The 17,479-nt window shown below is 49.6% G+C and overlaps 1 protein-coding gene and 1 long non-coding RNA gene across 2 annotated transcripts in view; one reads left to right on the top strand and one right to left on the bottom strand.

Annotated features, from left to right (window-relative positions):
- BCL2 (BCL2 apoptosis regulator) overlaps positions 1 to 17,391 on the top strand; it is a 197,710-nt gene extending 180,319 nt beyond the window's left edge. The window contains exon 3 of the mRNA XM_081562284.1: positions 11,935 to 17,391. Coding sequence (XP_081418410.1) covers positions 11,935 to 12,069 — 135 coding nt within the window. The 3' untranslated portion in view covers positions 12,070 to 17,391. The remainder of the gene's footprint in view (positions 1 to 11,934) is intronic.
- LOC145534548 (uncharacterized) lies at positions 1,655 to 13,424 on the bottom strand. Its single transcript, XR_014074739.1, has 4 exons — positions 13,003 to 13,424; positions 6,080 to 6,212; positions 5,282 to 5,476; positions 1,655 to 3,749 (listed from the first exon to the last, which is right to left on the bottom strand). It is a non-coding gene; the product is annotated as an uncharacterized LOC145534548 (long non-coding RNA).
- Positions 17,392 to 17,479: the final 88 nt, after the last annotated feature.

The raw sequence follows: 17,479 nt of genomic DNA, 5'->3' as shown, positions 1-17,479 counted from the left end.
TCCAGTATTCTTGGGCTTCCCTGGTGGCTCAACTGGTGAAGAATCTGCCAGCAACGTGGGAGACCCGGGTTCGATCCCTGAGTCGGAAAGATCCCCTGGAGAAGGGAATGAAAACCCACTCCAGCGTCCTGGCCTGGAGAGTCCCGTCTGTGTCTCTGTCTCTCCATCCCCCTCTTTCCCTGTCTCTCTCTCTCTGTCTCTCCCTGTGAGTCTCTTGTCTGTCCGTCCATCTCCCCTTCTCTGTGTCTCTGTCTCCCTCTCTGTGCCTCTGCCGTCTGTCTGTCTCTGTCTCTCTGTCCTCTGTCTCTCTGTGAGTGCCCCTCTCATTCTGTGCGTATTTAAGGCCCACGTCGTCCTGGCAGCAGCACACAGGCCGTCAGAAGGCCTTCCCAGGGAGCGTCCATGTAGACCAGCAGCCACACCGGCAAAGCTGGGCCCCATGTGAACGAACCTGCGTCCAGGACCCGAGCGCGGCGGTGCCCGGGTCTGCGCGTCCGAGGCCGAGGCCGCGTGCTCCTTATGAGGAGAGGTCTGCTCTCCTCCCTGGACGTGGGAGGACTGTCTGTGCGGGAGGAAGAGGCTTGTCGAGAGCTGGGCAGTGCGCCTCGAGATACATCTGTTTCCATTCATGTTGAGTCTTTCCAGGTGAACTGAACTAAATCATAAACTGCAAAATGAAAGCAGACCTCATAGCACGCCCGCATGGAGCCCACTGAGTGAATCACCACCACGCCCCCGGCCCCTCCCGAGCGCTCAGTCTTTCTGGAAGGCTAGTGGGTCCGTGGTGTGCAGGGACCGTCACACAGTGACTCACTGGGCAGCTGGCAACAGGGTACAGCTTATTCTGTCCTGGGGTGCTTCTCTGCAGGATGTGAGCGTCCTGGGAGGTAAAGCAGGGCTATTAATAGCGACTCATTGACCCAGGATCAGCCGCGTCGAGGCAGACGCGGCCCTGAGCCTGTCCTGAGGGAAGGCCCCAGGGCCGACGTGGAGCGGAGCTTCCAGAAGAGACGCCCCTGCTGGTTTCTCAGCCAGTCCTGAAAGCAGGTGTCAGCGCAGGTCCGGCCGGAGGCTGGTGGGCCCCTGAGGATGGCAGCCCTTCCTGCTCCGTCACTGGACACACGCCCTTCAGGTCCGAGGCCACTTTCAGCAAGTTCCTGTTAGGAGTGCGGCTTCTCTGCCCTCTCCCCCACACCACCCTCAGTCAACACCTGCTGATTTAAACCAGCGGAGAGTCAGGCCTGCGGCCCCCGACCTGGGTCTGGGAAATCAGGGCCGCCGCGCACCCCCGCCCATCGGCGGTGTCCCGATGACGGCGCTCAGGCCGCGCTGCGGGGCTGGGCGAGTGTCCGCTCAGCTCCCATCTCCAGCATAGGAATTCACTCCGGGACGGCAGGGAGGGCCCCGCCTTCATGGGGCACGTGGCCGGGCAGCCCAGAGGGGGCGCGGGCGGACCCGGGTGGAGGGCACGCTCGCATCCAGGCAGGTCTGGACCCTGGCGAAGGGGCCACCCCTGTGAGCAAGCGTTCCAGAACAAGTGGGCCCTTCTGTCCAATTCCATGTGGCATAAAAATAGTTTAGTGCCCTTCTTCATGTAGTGTAAAAAATATGATTTTTAAGAATAATTGACAAATTAAAATTCAATTCAAAGTGATTGACTTTTAAAAACTGTTTATTTCCGGCTGTGCTGGGTCCTGGCTGCTGCCTGAGGGCTGCTCTCCAGTTGCAGCGCGGGCTGCTCGCTGCGGCGGCTCCTCCCGTTGCTGAGCACACGCTCTAGGCCGCTGGGCTCAGCATTTGGGCTCGGCAGTTGCGGGGCGCGGGCTTAGCTGCCCCGTGGCACGTGGGGTCTCCCCGGACCAGGGGTCACACCAGTGTCCCGTGTATTGCAAAGCACTGGACCAGTGGGAAGCTATTGGACCACAAGGCAAGCATGACTGCTTGGTTTTAGTATTTCTGTGGTCGTTTGACCATCACTGTTGTCTAACTCCAGAACTGTTTATCACTCTGGCAAAAAAAACAAGTCCCATACCCGTTAGCAGTCATTGTCCATTGTCTCTCTCCCCAGCCCTGGGCAATCACAAATCCACTCCTGTCCCTACAGATTTGTCTATTTTGGATATGTCATAGAAATGAAAGTGAAAGTGAAGTCACTCAACTCTTTGCAACCCCAGGGACTGTAGCCCGCCAGGCTTCTCCGTCCATGAGATTTTCCAGCATGGAAACCCACCCAACTGGAGTGGGTTGCCATTTCCTTCTCCAGGAGATCTTCTCGACCCAGGGATTGAGCTCTGGTCTCCCGCACCGTGGGCAGACTCTTTACTGTCTGAGCCACCAGGGAAGCCTGTAGCGTCACACAGTATGTGACCCTTTACTCCTGGTTCCTTTCATCCAGTGTAACGCTTTCAAGGTGCATCCACGTTGTAGCTCGTATCAATGCTTCACTCCTTTCTATGGCGGCATAGTATTCCATGGGGTGGATGGCACCCTACTCTTTACCTATTAGCTGATAGACGTTTGGGTCACTTCCACTTTGGGCTATTATGAATCACACTGGTGTGAATATATGTGTTCAAGTTTTTGTGTGAGCATATATTTTCAGTTACCTTGGGTGTACATCTAGGAGCGGAATTGCCAGGTCGTGGGGTAACCGTTCAGCTGTCTGAGGAAGCACCACTCTTGTCCACAAAGGCTGTGCTCTCTTCTTTTCCCGTGAGCAATGGGTGAGGTCTCCGCTTTCTCTCCTTCCTTGTCAGCACGGGTTGTTGTCCACTTTTGACGTGAAAGCCATGCTGGTGGGGGTGAAGTGATATCTCATTGTGGTTTCCATTTGCATTTCCCTCAATGACTGCTGAGCTTCTTGACCATTGGTAGATCTTCTTCTGTGAAATATCTATTCAACTCTTTGCCCGTTCTTTAACTGGGCTATCCGTCTGTTTATGGTTGAGCTGTAATAATTGCACTATTTTTGCTTGATATGCTTTCGTTCCAACAAAATTCCACCATAATGGGATATTTCCCCCTAACAGTGCAAATAACATAAGCCCAGAGCAAGAAAGGACCAAGTGCCAGAAAATGCAGGGTGCTCTCGCCAAAAGAAGGTAGTGGAATGAGGAAGGTCAGGAAGAAAAATGAAGTCACTTTGTTTTAAAGCCAAAACCCTGCAAGGCAGTTTCCTGCGGCCCCTGTGCCTGCGAGGTCCTGGGGGAGCCACCCTTTGAAGGAGGACAGCAGCCTTGGTCTCCCGCCGCAAAGCCCAGAGCCCCAGAGGGCAAACGCCTTTTGTTGTTCACTCGCTCAGTTGTGTCCGACTCTTTGCAACTCCATGGACTGCAGCCCGCCAAGCTCCTCTGTCCGTGGGATTTCCCAGGCAAGCACACTGGAGTGGGTTGCCATTTCCTTCTCCAGGGGAACTTCCTGACCCAGGGATTGAACCTGCATCTCCTACATCGGCCGGAGATTTTTTTTTTAACACTGAGGCACCTGGGAAGCCCCAAAATGCATCCACACACACACACAAAGTGCTTTGCATGCATTAGAGAACTCGCCTGCTCACCAGAGCTGCTGTGAACGCGTGAGAATATCAAGGAGCCGTTCTTATAATGCAGGCCTGTGTCTTATTTAACTTTAAGACTCCTCAGCACCTTATAAAAAATGTTTGGTTCCCAAATGAATCAGCGCGTCAAAGATGAGATTTCAAGGTCTTCTACAGATACGGCTTTAGTCTCACGTTGGTTGGTTATCTGAACCTGATGAAGCAAATGGTACAATAATTTAACTTTTTTTTTGAAAGCACATTTTGCTATAGATGCATTGCTTGGTCCATTTCCACAGACACCTTTTGAATCTCTGGACTGTTCTCACCGGCTAAGCCCACAGGTGGCTGAGCCCCCACTCCTGCAGTATTTACATGGCTAGTGCAGCCTGGAATTCCTCACTGCACTTCTCTCCAGACTGCAGCGGCTACCCAGCCCCGGGGCAGTGAGACTAGCAGAACCTCTGGGGTGCCGCCGGGCCAGCAGCCTCTGGTTCTGGCCTCCAGCACGTGGACAGGGCCCACTGCGTTTGAGCTGGCCCCGTGGCTGCGGGGCCCCAGAGCAGTAGACGCCTTTGCAAATGAGTTTCAAACTCTGCCCTGCTCTAGAAGGGAAGGAACCCTTGGCGTTCTCATTTTTCTGCCTTCTCTCTTGCTCCTCAGGGCCCCTGCCTGATTTGCATCCTCAGCTCAATTTGCATCACAAAATACACCCAAACTTCCCTGGACCCGAGGAGGTAGGCGGGCAAGTCCTGTTTGGGTTTCTCATCTCCTGCCATCGTTTCTCTAGCAGGTTTCTGGTTACACCCAGATGACACTTGGATTAGGTTTCATTTTTATGCCCTTGGCTTGTGATGCAACGAGCCCCTCCCCCTGGGCCCAGAGTGCCTCCGAGAGGGAGCCCCCTTCACTGAGGGGCTGGGGGGCCCTGCGGACCTTGGTGAAGGGTCCCACGGCTTCTCATGCTCGCGGGCCCCCACCGTCAGGCCAGGCAGCTGTGTGTCCTTTGGTTACATGCTCCACTTGTCAAGGCTTTTTCTGTTCCCTTTTCCCCCGAGCCCGGAATCAATATTTCTGGAGTAAAGGGGGTGGGGAGGGAGGAAGAGCCCAGGGGACTGGAGTTTGCCGCTGCCCACCGCGGCTCTCTGCTCCAGACGGAACCTTCCAGACTCATTCAGCACAAAGTGGCTGCAGAGGAAATCCTGCCGGGCCAATGATAAGGCGGGAAGTGGAGTCACTTCCTCACCAGCTGCTGCGTTCAGGTAGACACAGCCCTGCCTTCCGCGCGTGTGCTGCGCGGGTCCCTGCACCCGGCAGCCCGGCCGCTGCTCCCCCTTTGATCTCCGCCCCAGTGGGCGTCGGGCCGGCGCTGCCTCCTGGCTTCTGCTCTGCCCTGCAGGTGTCTTCCTCCCTGCGTGGCTTCCTTTTCTTTTTCCCACCATTCCCGCTCTCCTGGGGCTTGGACGTCAGTTGCCTCTGGGCACTGGAGAAGTCATGGGTCCTGTCTGTTGGGGACGAGGCTCATACCCCTTGCTTCCAAGGCGGTGTCAGCGGTAAAGCACCCACCTGCCAGTGCAGGAGACGCAGGTCCGATCCCTGGTCAGGAAGGTCCCCTGGAGGAGGAAATGGCAACCACTCCAGTATACTTGCCTGGAGAAAACCCCACGGACAGAGGAGCCTGCAGTCTATGGGGTCGAAAAAGAGTCAGACACCACTGAGCAAGTGAGTGTGCGCACACATTCATACCTCTTAGTAGATTCCAAGACGAGGGACCACGAGCGGTCTTGATGTTCCCGTGAAGGTCTAGGATCCACTTGGGGCCTCTGATCATCTTCCCTGTCCTGTACAGGGGGCACCAGCGTTGCCTCTATTGTCGCACCCAGAATTACTGCTTTGTTACCTCCACTCAGCATTCTCAGTCTTCACAACACAGGGATCTGCCTGACAGAGGGACAGATGGTTCAGCGGGCTTGGAAAATGCCCCACAGCTTATCCCGCCCTTGAAGACTCCCGGGTGTTCGGGTGGGATAGTATTCAAAATTGTTGAATATCACAATGCCACCACCAATGTGGCATGGACACTGACCAGTCAGATCCAGCGCTGACTGTTCTGAATGATCTGAACTTGAGTTCTTCACCAGAAGACACTAGAAGCTGCTGCAGCAAAAAAGGCATCTGATTTTGTTCGAGTGCAAAATTTATTCGTCCTTTGAATATGCTCCTTTTGAAAAGCAACATCTATTAAGATATGTTTGGAAAGCCTGGTCTACAGTAAGGTGTATTTCAGTTCCACAAGCATATGCTGAATGCCTGACATGTGACAGAAACATGCTCCAGGGATCCAAGGATAAATAAACCATGGTCCCTGCACCTCCGGGTGCTGATAGCTGAGTGAGGGGGAGATAAACATGCAAACAGATGACCTTCAGAGAATACAGTTAACAGGGACTGGCTGAGGATTATTTAGCTCAGCCCAGGGACTTGGAGAAAGTTGCCTGCAGAACACGATTGCACTGAGTTCCTGAGTGAACTGGATGAACTTACCAAGTGACAAGAGCTGAGCAGGACGCTGCGTGGGGAGAGCACTGGGAGCCCGCGTTCCGCGTTAACGGACCTGTTCAAGGACCTGGATTGAAGCGTGGACGTGACAGACTGAGCTCTGAATGGATCCCTCTGGCTGCAGCAGGGAGAAAAGATTGAAGGGTAGGGCACTGTACTAAAGGCAGAGGAGTCAGGTGGGAAATCCTAGCACTGATCCTGGGGAGAGAAGGTAATGAGGCTAGAGAAGCAGTGAGGGGGTCAGATCAGTCGTTCATATCCTGCCCTGTGGAATTCCTCTTGCCCTTACCACCTCAGAGCTCTCTAGCTCGACCTCAAGCTACAGGAAATGTAGCACCTGGATCTCTTTCCCCAGTGGCTTTCTCTGACCCCTTTGCCTGTGCACATGGCCAGCCAGAAGTACTGGAGTATTGATGCCTCCATAGGAGCAGCCCTTAGCCAGTGAATGGACGGGGTCGGTGTATAAATACCCCAGCTCCCTAGCCTCTCGGTGGAATGACAGAAGGTGCATGTTCTGCACTGGCCCTCCGGGGGTCATGTGGGAGGCGATCTCTGTGGAGACAAAATGATAAAGCCACGGGTAACAGAAAATACCAAAGGCGTTTGACAGCAGCGTTTGGCTTCCTCTTAGCATCCTCTGATTTTCTCTTTGCTTCCGCTCCGTGCAGAGTAGAAATGGCGGCAGGCCTCCATCTAGTTGAGTTTCACGTGCACGTGGAAGCACACGATTCCATTCTCTAGACCAGGATCTATTTAAGGGCTCCCTGGTGGCTCAGTGGTAGAGAACCCACCTGCCAATCTAGGAGGTGTGGGTTTGATCCCTGATCAGGAGGATCCCCTGGAGAAGGGAATGGCAACCCACTCCAGTATTCTTTGCCTGGGAAATCCCATGGACAGAGGAACCCGGCAGGATACAGTCCATGGGGTCACAAAGAGTCAGACACGACAGAGCGACTAAATGATAACATATTCATTATCATAGTTTCAGATAGTTTTGTTTTTAAGTTTTATTAATTTTTTCAAGATAAATAACTAGAAGTAGAATCACTAACACATGAACCGTATTTTTAAAGCTTCTGTTGCGCATTTCCAAACATGAATGGCCTCTCCGCTTCCCTGCTCCTGAGAGCCCCTGAGTTGGCTGAGGGCATCCGGGCTCCTGCCCCATCCCCACACCATCCTGTTCAGCGGAACTCAGTGTTCTTCTTCAGTTCTTGCCATTCTGATTCATTTGTTTTTAAATCTCATTTTATTCAGAACCAGATTTAAATGAAACTTTTTTAAGGATCTGAAGGGGAAAGGAAAATCTTGGAGAGCGGGCTGCCTTGAGGGAGGTGTGGGGGCGGGGACGGGGTTGGAGAGGGGCGGCGGCGGGAGGGAGGGGCTGAGGGGCCCCAGCGCAGGGAGAGGACACTCTTACCCTCCCCGCACCTTCGATGACTTGAGCTGCTCTGTGCCTACCTGTTCCGCCCACACCTCCCTGGCCGACTCCCAGCCCTGCTGCCTGGGCCTGGGGTTGGGGCATCAGCCGCCCTGCTCCTCTGAGGTCGGCGCTGCTGGGACTCAGACTCCGACCATCTGTGGCCTCTGAATGTGAAGTCTGTGGGGAAGCTGACTGCAAAAGGGCCTCCAGAGCTGGGGCACTGCCTGCCTGCCCTCTGAGGTCGGGGGCTAACAGAAGGAGAAAGCGCCCTCCCCTGGGGACCCGCCGTGCCCATCCCTGAGGTCGGGCAGAGCCCTTGCCAGTCCCGACACGACCAGGGGCTGCGTGCACCCCGAACATATAGGCAGGGGTTTTGTCCAAATCACATGACGACGGCCCAGGTTTTCTTTTTCCCTCTGTTGCTTTCAATACATAAAATGAGCATGTGTTTATTTAAAACAGCTTTCAGACTTAAACAAATAATGACAGACTGTTCAAACAGACTTCGGAAATCACCCTGATCAGGATGTTTGAAAAAGCAAGAAGACTCCCCCATGAAAATAGCTTTTGGAGCTTCACTCCTGAAACCACAGGGTCTGCCCTGCACTTTAGAATCATAGATGGGCAGATTATAGGGGCTAGATTCCATCTTAGGGGCGGGGGGTGGGGGGACATTAAATGATGCCTCTCAGCCCTAGAGCCTGACTTAATAATCTATGAGGAAGTAGAGCTGGGCGTGTGTTATCGCTTCCAATTTTCCACCAGAACACATCATGTGTGTACATTTGAATTCACGATTTCTTTAGAAATCAACCAAGCATCTTCAGAACCAAAAGCTGACACCTTAGAGGGAGCTGGTCAATTGTTTCTGGAAATTAGCAGGCTCAGCAGACCGTCTGGAGGGCAGGGCAGTGTTAGGAGGATCACAGCAGGTTAGCAAGAGGACAGACCAGAGAGCACAGTGATGTTTCCTCTAGTTCACCCTCAGGGCCACGCTTACAAATGGCCCGAGTCACCTACGTTTATCTTCACAACAACCAGTTTTATGGGTGAGATAAATGAAGCTCAGCCCTGAGTAATTTGTGCAAGGTCACAGGCAATAAAATGTCAAAGCTAGGATTCCACGCAGACCTCCTCCCTTGAGTTCAGCGCTCGTTCCCAGATCCCTCTGTGCTCATTCTTTGGGTTAAGAGATGCTATGTTAGCTCATCCCATTTCAGAAATGATTTCTTTCTTTGTAATGAACATCAGAAACGGGCTGTGAAGCACAGTTATTTATTCAAGGGGCTGGGGCTGGGCAGGGGGAGGGCTTCCCGCCCCAGGGGGCTGGGTGTTGGGAGAGGCGTCTAGTCTGCCCAGGGGCGGGGGCCGTGCACCAGGCACAGCGGCCTGAGTCTCCCTGCTTCTCCTGCCTCCCGAGGGTGGCTCCTGGCCTGGAAAGGTCAGGTGGCCGAGGCCTTAGTCTGTTCCATCTTCCGCCACAGATAACTCCATCGATAACTCAAGGGATGCAGGGTCCAGCCACTGACCCTCTCATGACATTAAGCTGAAGTGCCCAGTGCCGCTCTTCTGAGGAATCTGGGGCGCCTCTGGCTGGTTTGTTGGGGGTTCCAGCCTTCCCATCGTCACCTTCGCTGGACCCGGGGCTTCCAGCCTTCCCGTCGTTAGAGAGAACATCACGGAGGGGCGGGCTGTCAGACATCTGCTTCCGTGTCTGTGGGGCCCGGGGTGCTCTCTGCAAGAGGCAAGTTTCTCTATATCGGCCCTGCCTCCTTCCTGCCCCATTTCCCCACCTTACTTGTAGGGAAGGTAGATGTCCTGACTAACGGTGGTGATCGTTAGCTCAGCTCTGGGCCAAGGGCACTAAGCACGTGTCTCGTTTATGTCTATGGCCTTGCTTTGCTAAGACAAACTTAGAAAACTGTTTAACAATAGATTAAGAAAGAAGAAAACCCTTGCGCCCTCTCCTGGTAAAAGTTAATCTAGTACCTCTGAAGGAAGAGTTCACCCACTTGTAGGGGAGCAGTTACTTGTCCAGGCTAATTAACTGATCTTGTGCTAATTTGACCAAAGCTGTTGACACACTGGATGGGCCATCTGGGTCTTCTGAGGGCCGTGATTACAGAGTTTCTTCTGAACCTTCCTTCACAAGGCTCCTCAGCCTCAGCACCACTGGCGCTTGAGGGGATAACCCTTTGTGCTCAGGCCATCCTGCACCTCGTGGGGTGCTGAAGGGCACCCTGGTCTCTACCATTAGATGCTAGCAGCACCCCCTCACACAGGCCATGACTCCCAAAGACGTTTCCAGGCATTGCCCGGTGTCCCCTGGGTGGGGGGGTGGGGGATGGGCAGGACCACCCCCAGTGAGACCCACCGCCCTAAACCCTTGTCTGCCGTGGTGGGGTTTCGTTTAGTTTTTGTTTTCATGTTTTTCTGGCTACACAGCTTGTGGCATCTTAAGTTCCAAAACCAGGGATTGAACCCATACTCTTGGCAGTGAAAGTGCAGAGTCTTAACCACTGCACTGCCAGGGAATTCCCTCTTGTCTGCTTTTTGTAAAAGACGCCAGGGTCACTGGGGCAGTGAGAGAGTGAGGGTGGCTCAGCACAAACCCTTCACGACTGTGGGAAGCAATTCTGATCAACCGAGTTCAACTGGTCAACTGAGTTCAACTCTGGGAACTTATCTCACAACAAAAACCAAAACAAAACCCGAATGAGTAGATAAGAATTTACAAATAGCTGCTCTGTAACACGGGGAGCCCAGCCTGGCACTCTGTGATGACCTAGAGGGGTGGCATGGGGGAGGAGAGAGGGGCTCAAGAGGGAGGGAATATTTGGGTGCTTGTATGTTGTTTAGCAGAAATCAATACTACGTTGTAAAGCAATTATCCTCCAATTAAAAATAATTTAATTAAAAAATAAAAAGAATTGGTTAAATAAAATATAGCATAGCTACAGATATATAAATACATGTGGTGGAAAATTATGCAGTCATGAAAAATAATTGTGCACATTTATATTTAATAACACAGGAATTTCCCCTAATGATGCCTTAAATGTTCACCTTCAAGATTACTGCAAGATTTCCAGAGGCGGTTGTATGTAAAAGGAATAATTTCAAACAGGCAGAGTATCTGGGTATTGTATTAGGCCAAATACAGAATTCAAACCAATGTTCGATGTTAGAAAACCTTAATCATTAATTGAACAAACATTTCTCAAACACCTACATGTACTAAGACCACGCACAACACTGGGGAGACAAAAATCATACCTGATCCCTCTACTGCAGTACTTGCCCCAAACAGACAAACATGGTAAACCTCATCAGACCCTCCTCCCACAGCGATGCTGGCCATCTCCGTGCGCCACCGTCGCCCTTAGTGAAGCTGTGCGCTCTAATTCCAGGGTTAGGGGGCTAATTGGAACTGTATCTTGTTTTCCCCTGCCTACCCGACTAACCCACCAGGGGAAAGACGCTTCACTCACTGCTTTACACATTCAGATGTGCATGCATGCATGCTCAGTCGCTTCAGTCGAGTCCGACACTCTGTGACCCAAAAGACTGCAGCCCCCCAGGCTCCTCTGTCCATGGGATTTTCCAGGCAAGAATACTGGAGTGGGTTGCCATGCCCTCCTCCAGGGCATCTTCCTGATCCGAGGATTGAACTGGCATCTGCCTGTGTCTCCAGCACTGCAGGCAGATTACCCAACTGAGTCACCTGGGAAGCCCATATATTCAGATAGAGTTGTCCAAATACTCACTGGGTCCAAACAGGGAATCTAATCTTCCCCAACAAATCTAAGAAATGAGCATTCAATGGTCTCAGCTTTTTTCTTACAGCACAAAAACAAAGTAAAGGACTCTTTAAAATGGGTATGAAGAATAAAGAAAACAATGCATGTCAGGCATTTGTTACAAGTGCCTGGCCTATAGCAAGCATTCAGTAAAGGAGTTGGGGTTTTTTTTTTTTATTATTTTTATGAATGTCCATGCTAGCTAAAATTGCAGAGCCTCCAGTATTTCTACTGCTTTTGCTATTTTATTTTTCCCGTTAGCACTTACCACTCTAATACACTCTGTGATACATGTAAGTTTTGTTTACTGTCTGTCCCACTTCACTGGATCAAAAACGTTTGAGCTTTTGGTCTATTTCACTCATGGCTGTATCTCTGCTGTGCCTGGTATGTGCGTAAGGTCTCAATAAGTATTTCCTGAATGAAAGTGAAAAGAGTGGGTCTGAAATCATTATCCCCAAAGCACATCTGACCTTTGCCCTCACCCTCCTGAAGGTGCGAGGCGCTTCAGATGCCTCTCCCCGTCGCTGGCACTGCGCTGGCACTTTTTTTGTTATAGTAACAGGAAATATTTAATACGCTAACACTCTTTTTCTCCCGCCCTCTCCCCTCTGCAGGACGCCTTTGTGGAGCTGTATGGCCCTAGCATGCGGCCCCTGTTTGATTTCTCCTGGCTGTCTCTGAAGGCACTGCTCAGTCTGGCCCTGGTGGGCGCTTGCATCACCCTGGGTGCCTATCTGGGCCATAAGTGAAGTCCACAGGCCTGCCGCAAACAAATATGCAAAAGGTTCATGAAAGCAGTAGAAATAATATGCATTGTCACTGATGCACCACTGAAGCGAAGCTGTGGTCTCTTAAAAAGAAAAAAACCAACCAACCAACCAACCAACCAACCAACCAACAACAACAACACAAACAGCTTTCAGGCTCAACGTTGAATCAGCTACTTACTGCCAAAGGGAAATGCAATTTATTTTTTACATTATTAAGAAAAATAAGATTTATTTATTTAAGACAGTCCCGTTGAATCTCCTGTCTTTGGAAACCCCACCACTAATTACTAAGCCCCTCCTGGATGGCTCTACCTGGCTCTCTTGTGCCTGTAAACACAGATTTTTGTTCCATACTGTTGGCTGGACTGACTCAACCAGCTGAAAAGCAAACAAACTGACAAAGGACCTGACTGTTCCAGAAGCCGGGTTTCTGGCTGTTGGAGGTTAGGCAGAAGGTGTTCATTTGCTTTTTTTTGGGGGGGGGGCGCTTAGAGGGAAGGTGCTCGGAGGGGAGGCCTTTCTTCCCTGGCCTGAAGAAGGGGCACTGCACATATGCTACAGACCAGGTTGGAAGAAAAAAAAATCGGAAACTTATGCCAGCATGAATGTCCATGCTAGATAAAACTGCAAAGCCTCCAGTATTTCTACCGCTTTTGCTGTTTTATTTTTCCCATTAGCACTTAACCACTCTTTAATACACTCCGATACATCTAAGTTTTGTTTACGGGCTGTCCCACTTCACCGGATCAAAAACGTTTGAGCTTTTGGTCTATTTGGACTTCGTATTTGCCAAGACCTCCACCCCAAAGGACCGTGACGGGAAAAATGCCCTTAAACCATAGGAAAGTATTTTTTTAAACTACCGATTGTGCCGAGAAGCATTTTAGCAATTTATACAATATCATCCAGTACCTTAAGCCCTGATGTGCAAAATATTCACATATTTTGGATTCGCTCCCCCTCCAAATACTGGCTCTGTCTGCGTAGGAAACGGAATCCTCTGGACCGCGAGGACGCGGACGCTTTCGGTGCCGTCTTCGGCACCAGGCGCCCCGAGTGCCGGCTTCTCCGCCGGAGGCCGCGGCTGGCAGCCCCGCCTCGGCCGGCCTGAGGCCTCGTCCTGGCGCCGAGCCTTGAAACGAGCCGTGTGTCCGCGGGCGGCCGGGGGAGAAGGCAGGAGGCCTGGGCCCGCCACCCTGGGCCCTGGGTAGGCCCCGCGCCGCCTGGAGTGCGGAGCCGGGCCGAGGCTCTGAGGGCGCGCGTCTCTGAGGAGGAAACTGCGGAGGGGCCGAGGCACGCCGGCCGCCCCAGAGAACCGCGCGGCCTGTGTGCTTTGGGCCGCGGCGCAGGCGCGTTGGCCATGCGGCCGCCGGCCTGTGCGCCTCGGTGCTCGTCTCTGTGGAGGAAACGGAGGAGGTGGTAGGAATCGTCTCTGTGGAGGAAACTGAGGAGGTGGTAGGAATCGTCTCTGTGGAGGAAACGGAGGAGGTGGCGAGGCGGGGCAGCCGCCCTCAGAGAAACGCGCGGCCTGTAGTGCGTTGGGCCGCGTTGCTGGGCCACGTTGGGCCGACGGCCTGTGTGAGCCGCCTGAAGTGAGATTTTTGAAAGACTTGGGGGAGGGTCATAAATTCTAAAGGAAGCGTTGAAACGGATTAACTGACCTATGTCTGTGGAATTACGATGTAAAGCATTATCTTGTCACTGTAGTTTGGTTTTATTTGAAAAACCTGACAGATAGGGATGGGGCAGGGGGCAGGCAGGGAAGCTCCAAGCGTGACATGTGGGGATTATCTATATAACCTGAGGCATTAAAAAAAGGAAAAGAGAAAAATCAGTGCTGGAAAACGCTGCAGGAGTAACAACAGAAGAAAAATCTCCAGCTCATAAACTACAAAATATTTTTTTTTCAAGTTTAGACTCACGCTTGAGACGTATGTGGAGTAACTGTGGCATTATTGCATTATGACATTTATCTGTATACCATTTATCTGTATTAACTTTGGAATGCACTTGTGTTCAGTGTTTAATGCTGTGGTTAATATTTCGAAAGCTGCTTTAAAAAAAAAGATCCATGCATCTCAGCATCTTAAAAAAAATTGTATTTAGTTATGGCCTCTACACTAACTGTTAGCAAAATGATCATTTTTCCCATTTGAGATTTTTGGCTCTTAATTCTATAAAAGCATTTCTGAGGAGGTGAGATAAGCCCTGGTTCTCGGCTACCTGAGACATCCTGGAGCTTGCTGGCCACTCAGCCACTTTGTGTCAACCAATCTACATCCATTTCCATGTCAACAGAATTGTTTATTGTGAGGGACAGTATCTGTTGTCCCTTCGACCCTTTTCCTTTAGGTTCACCTGTCCTTGGCCAAATCAGAATTTAACTTACATCATTTAAGAGTGCGTACATGTTTGGTTAAACCCATGAGGTTCATTCACTTGGAAATCCAGATGGAAAATGACCAGGGGATTAAATTCTGGCTCTGATGGTTTGACCCTTAAAGATGGTTTCTGGGGTCTTTTTCCATGGAAACCTATTTAGAGCCCTCCAACTCTCCTTCCATAGGGTCCTTCTCCGTGGCCATCCTCAAATGCCTCATCCTGAAATGCAGTGGCGCTTAGGCCCCACGCGGAGAAAGCAGGAAACCCATGGTATGAAGCCAGACCTCCCTGGCGGGCCTCAGGGAACAAGACGATCAGACCTTTGAATGATTCTAATTTTTAAGCAAAATGTTATCTTATGAAAGGTTTACACTGTCAAAAGTGATGAATATGGAATATCAAATTCTGTGCTGCTATCCTGCCAAGATCCTTGTAATGGAGTCGGTTTGCAGTACACTCCAAACGGCGAGCTCCTCCAAGCTGCTTTAGAGTAACCATGAAGAGCACGGACATTTTTAATATAAAACTTGTTTGTCTTTGGTTGTTGTTGTTGTTATTGTTCAAATTGAGATTTGCAGAATATTCTAAAAATGTATATATAAAAAAGGTCATAGAGGCTAACTTCAGGCTGGTTTCCTTTGCTGTGGGATTCCATTATCTGGCTTTAATGATAAGTGTTCCTGGTCACCTGACCCCAGAACTGTACAGTATTGTGGCTGCACTCTCTCGAAGAGATCAGACCTTTGAATGATTCTAATTTTTAAGCAAAATGTTATCACTAAGAGTAGTTGAAGTTGCATTTTTCTTGTTGTTAAAAATGTTAGAAGCAATGAATGTATATAAAAGCCTGGGCTAGTCAGTTTTTTTCCTCCTCCCTTTTTGCGTTGTCTCAGTTACCTTGCGCTTGGACAGCAGAGACTCAATTCCTACCTATTTGGTGTGGAGGAGGTATTCACACCAGAACTGCCTTCAGCGTGGTACCCTGGCCACCCAGGTCAGGGTTCAACAGAACACGTGCACTCCCCAAATGGAGGTCAAGGATTCTAAAAAAAAAAGGCCACATGAAGCAAAGCAACCAAGAATCTCCTGGGTCCTCCCAAGCGCTCGCTGCACAGACAGCCCAAAAGAGGGATCAAGATGACAACTCACATCTTCTGCAGCAGACAGCTCATCTCAGATGTTACAGTGGCTGAAAAGTCTTATGGGCTTAAGATTTGGATTAAAGTCACATTCTGAAAGAAGGAAGCACTTTGCTATGGTTCAAGCCAAAACCCAACATCCTCTGCCCCAGCCCACGTATCTCTGTCTACTCAGATATGACCTTCCATTTAGATGTGACTTCTGTTTCATTAGTACATGTTTATGCTTATCATTTAAAGACCTAGTCCTGGCCCAATGTGGGAAATTAGGAAGTGACTGTAAATCAAGAGAAGTTCTAATAAGTAGGATTAAACTTAAGTATGTAGGGCAGTCCCAATACATGTCTGGCTTTTTCACATCAAGGATCTATGGGATGAATTGCAAATTGTCTATATTGGAATTAAACTTATGCTAAAGTGACAAATTTATATATGTGAACTTAAACTCTAATTTCAATTATACTTTTAAGGTAGCGGCTGTTTTTGTACTTCCTTATCACTTATAGTTAGTAATGGACACCTCCTCTATCAGAAAAAAACAGGAAGGGCTTGAAATATAAGCCATTCTAAGGAAATTAGGGAGTCAGTTGAAATTCTATTCTGATCTTATTCTGTGGTGTCTTTTGCAGCCCAGACAACTGTGGCTACACACTTCTTAAGAAATACAATTGTACATTGTCAGGCTTATGAACATTCCAATCAGATCTTTATTGTTACTCAATTTGAATCTTCCCAGGGATTTTTTTTTTTAATTATTATGGGACAAAGGACATTTGTTGCAGGTGTGGGAGGAAGAATTTTCAAATGAGCAAAATATTCTCAAGATTGGATCAGGGTGTGGAGTCTTTCAGAACAGCCAGGACTGTAGGATATGAAATAGAACCAGGTGAGAACTTCACAAGGATCAATCTGATGCCTCCGGGAAAGACTTTATGCAACAAACAAGAAACACTTTTTTTAAGTTCTGTGGTATATTTAGCTTCTAGAGACAACAGAACAACTCAGAGTCCAGCTCTGTATGACAATGCAGATGAACCAAAATTCTAAACATCTGCCATCAATGGTATTAATTTCAAGCCTGGATATGTCTAATGGCTATTTAAACAATAAATTTGCAATTTTTAACCAATGGGATGGTTAATGAAAACCTTCTGGTTGGTATGGACATTATTTCTAAATGCTTTATTGCGCACAATACAGGGGGTGGGGGGTGGGGAAGTGAGACTGAATTGGGTAAGTAATAATAATACAAGTCCTTTATCCTTACCCAGAGAATCATTCTGCTCCATGTCTGTGCTCATAAGACTAGCCTTAGACAGCCATGAAATATACATCTCCTGGGGCAGAAAGAAAACCACATGGAGTATGAATGGTATTGCCCCGATTCATCATAACTACCCCAGGAAAATAGCGGAAACCCAATACATATCCTATTGATGACAAGGTTGTTTTGGGTCCGAAGGTAAGCTCAGCAGACAAAAACACTTGTGGAAGATGGAAAGGCTTAATCAAAAGATCCAGGCCTGTTACTAAATATGACTATAGTGTATTAGTAACTCTGTATTGCTAAACCTTTTAGGGAATCTGCAGTGAGCCTTCCAGCCAGCTCACTTCATTGTGTTTGCCTCTGGGGTCGTGTTTGAAGGCGTGATAGCTAATCACATTTCTTTGGAGGAAGGCTGTTTTTATTATACTATCTTCCTAAGTTTTCAACCAAGTTTTGCTTTTGTTTTGAATTACTGAGATTATTTTCATTTTCAATAAAATAAATGTGTAAAAAGTGGTTTTGTATTGGAAGCTTTTGTTATCAAGATGTTCACACTTCTCCCTTCCATGGGCTGTTTGTAAGATGGATATTTCTTACGGGT

The sequence above is a fragment of the Giraffa tippelskirchi genome, chromosome 14 (assembly GCF_054371585.1).
Source record: "Giraffa tippelskirchi isolate mGirTip1 chromosome 14, T2T-mGirTip1v1.2.pri, whole genome shotgun sequence".
Taxonomy (NCBI): Eukaryota; Metazoa; Chordata; class Mammalia; order Artiodactyla; family Giraffidae; genus Giraffa; species Giraffa tippelskirchi.
The sequence above is the reverse complement of the archived record's forward strand: the minus strand, read 5'-3'. Positions and strand labels throughout refer to the sequence as shown.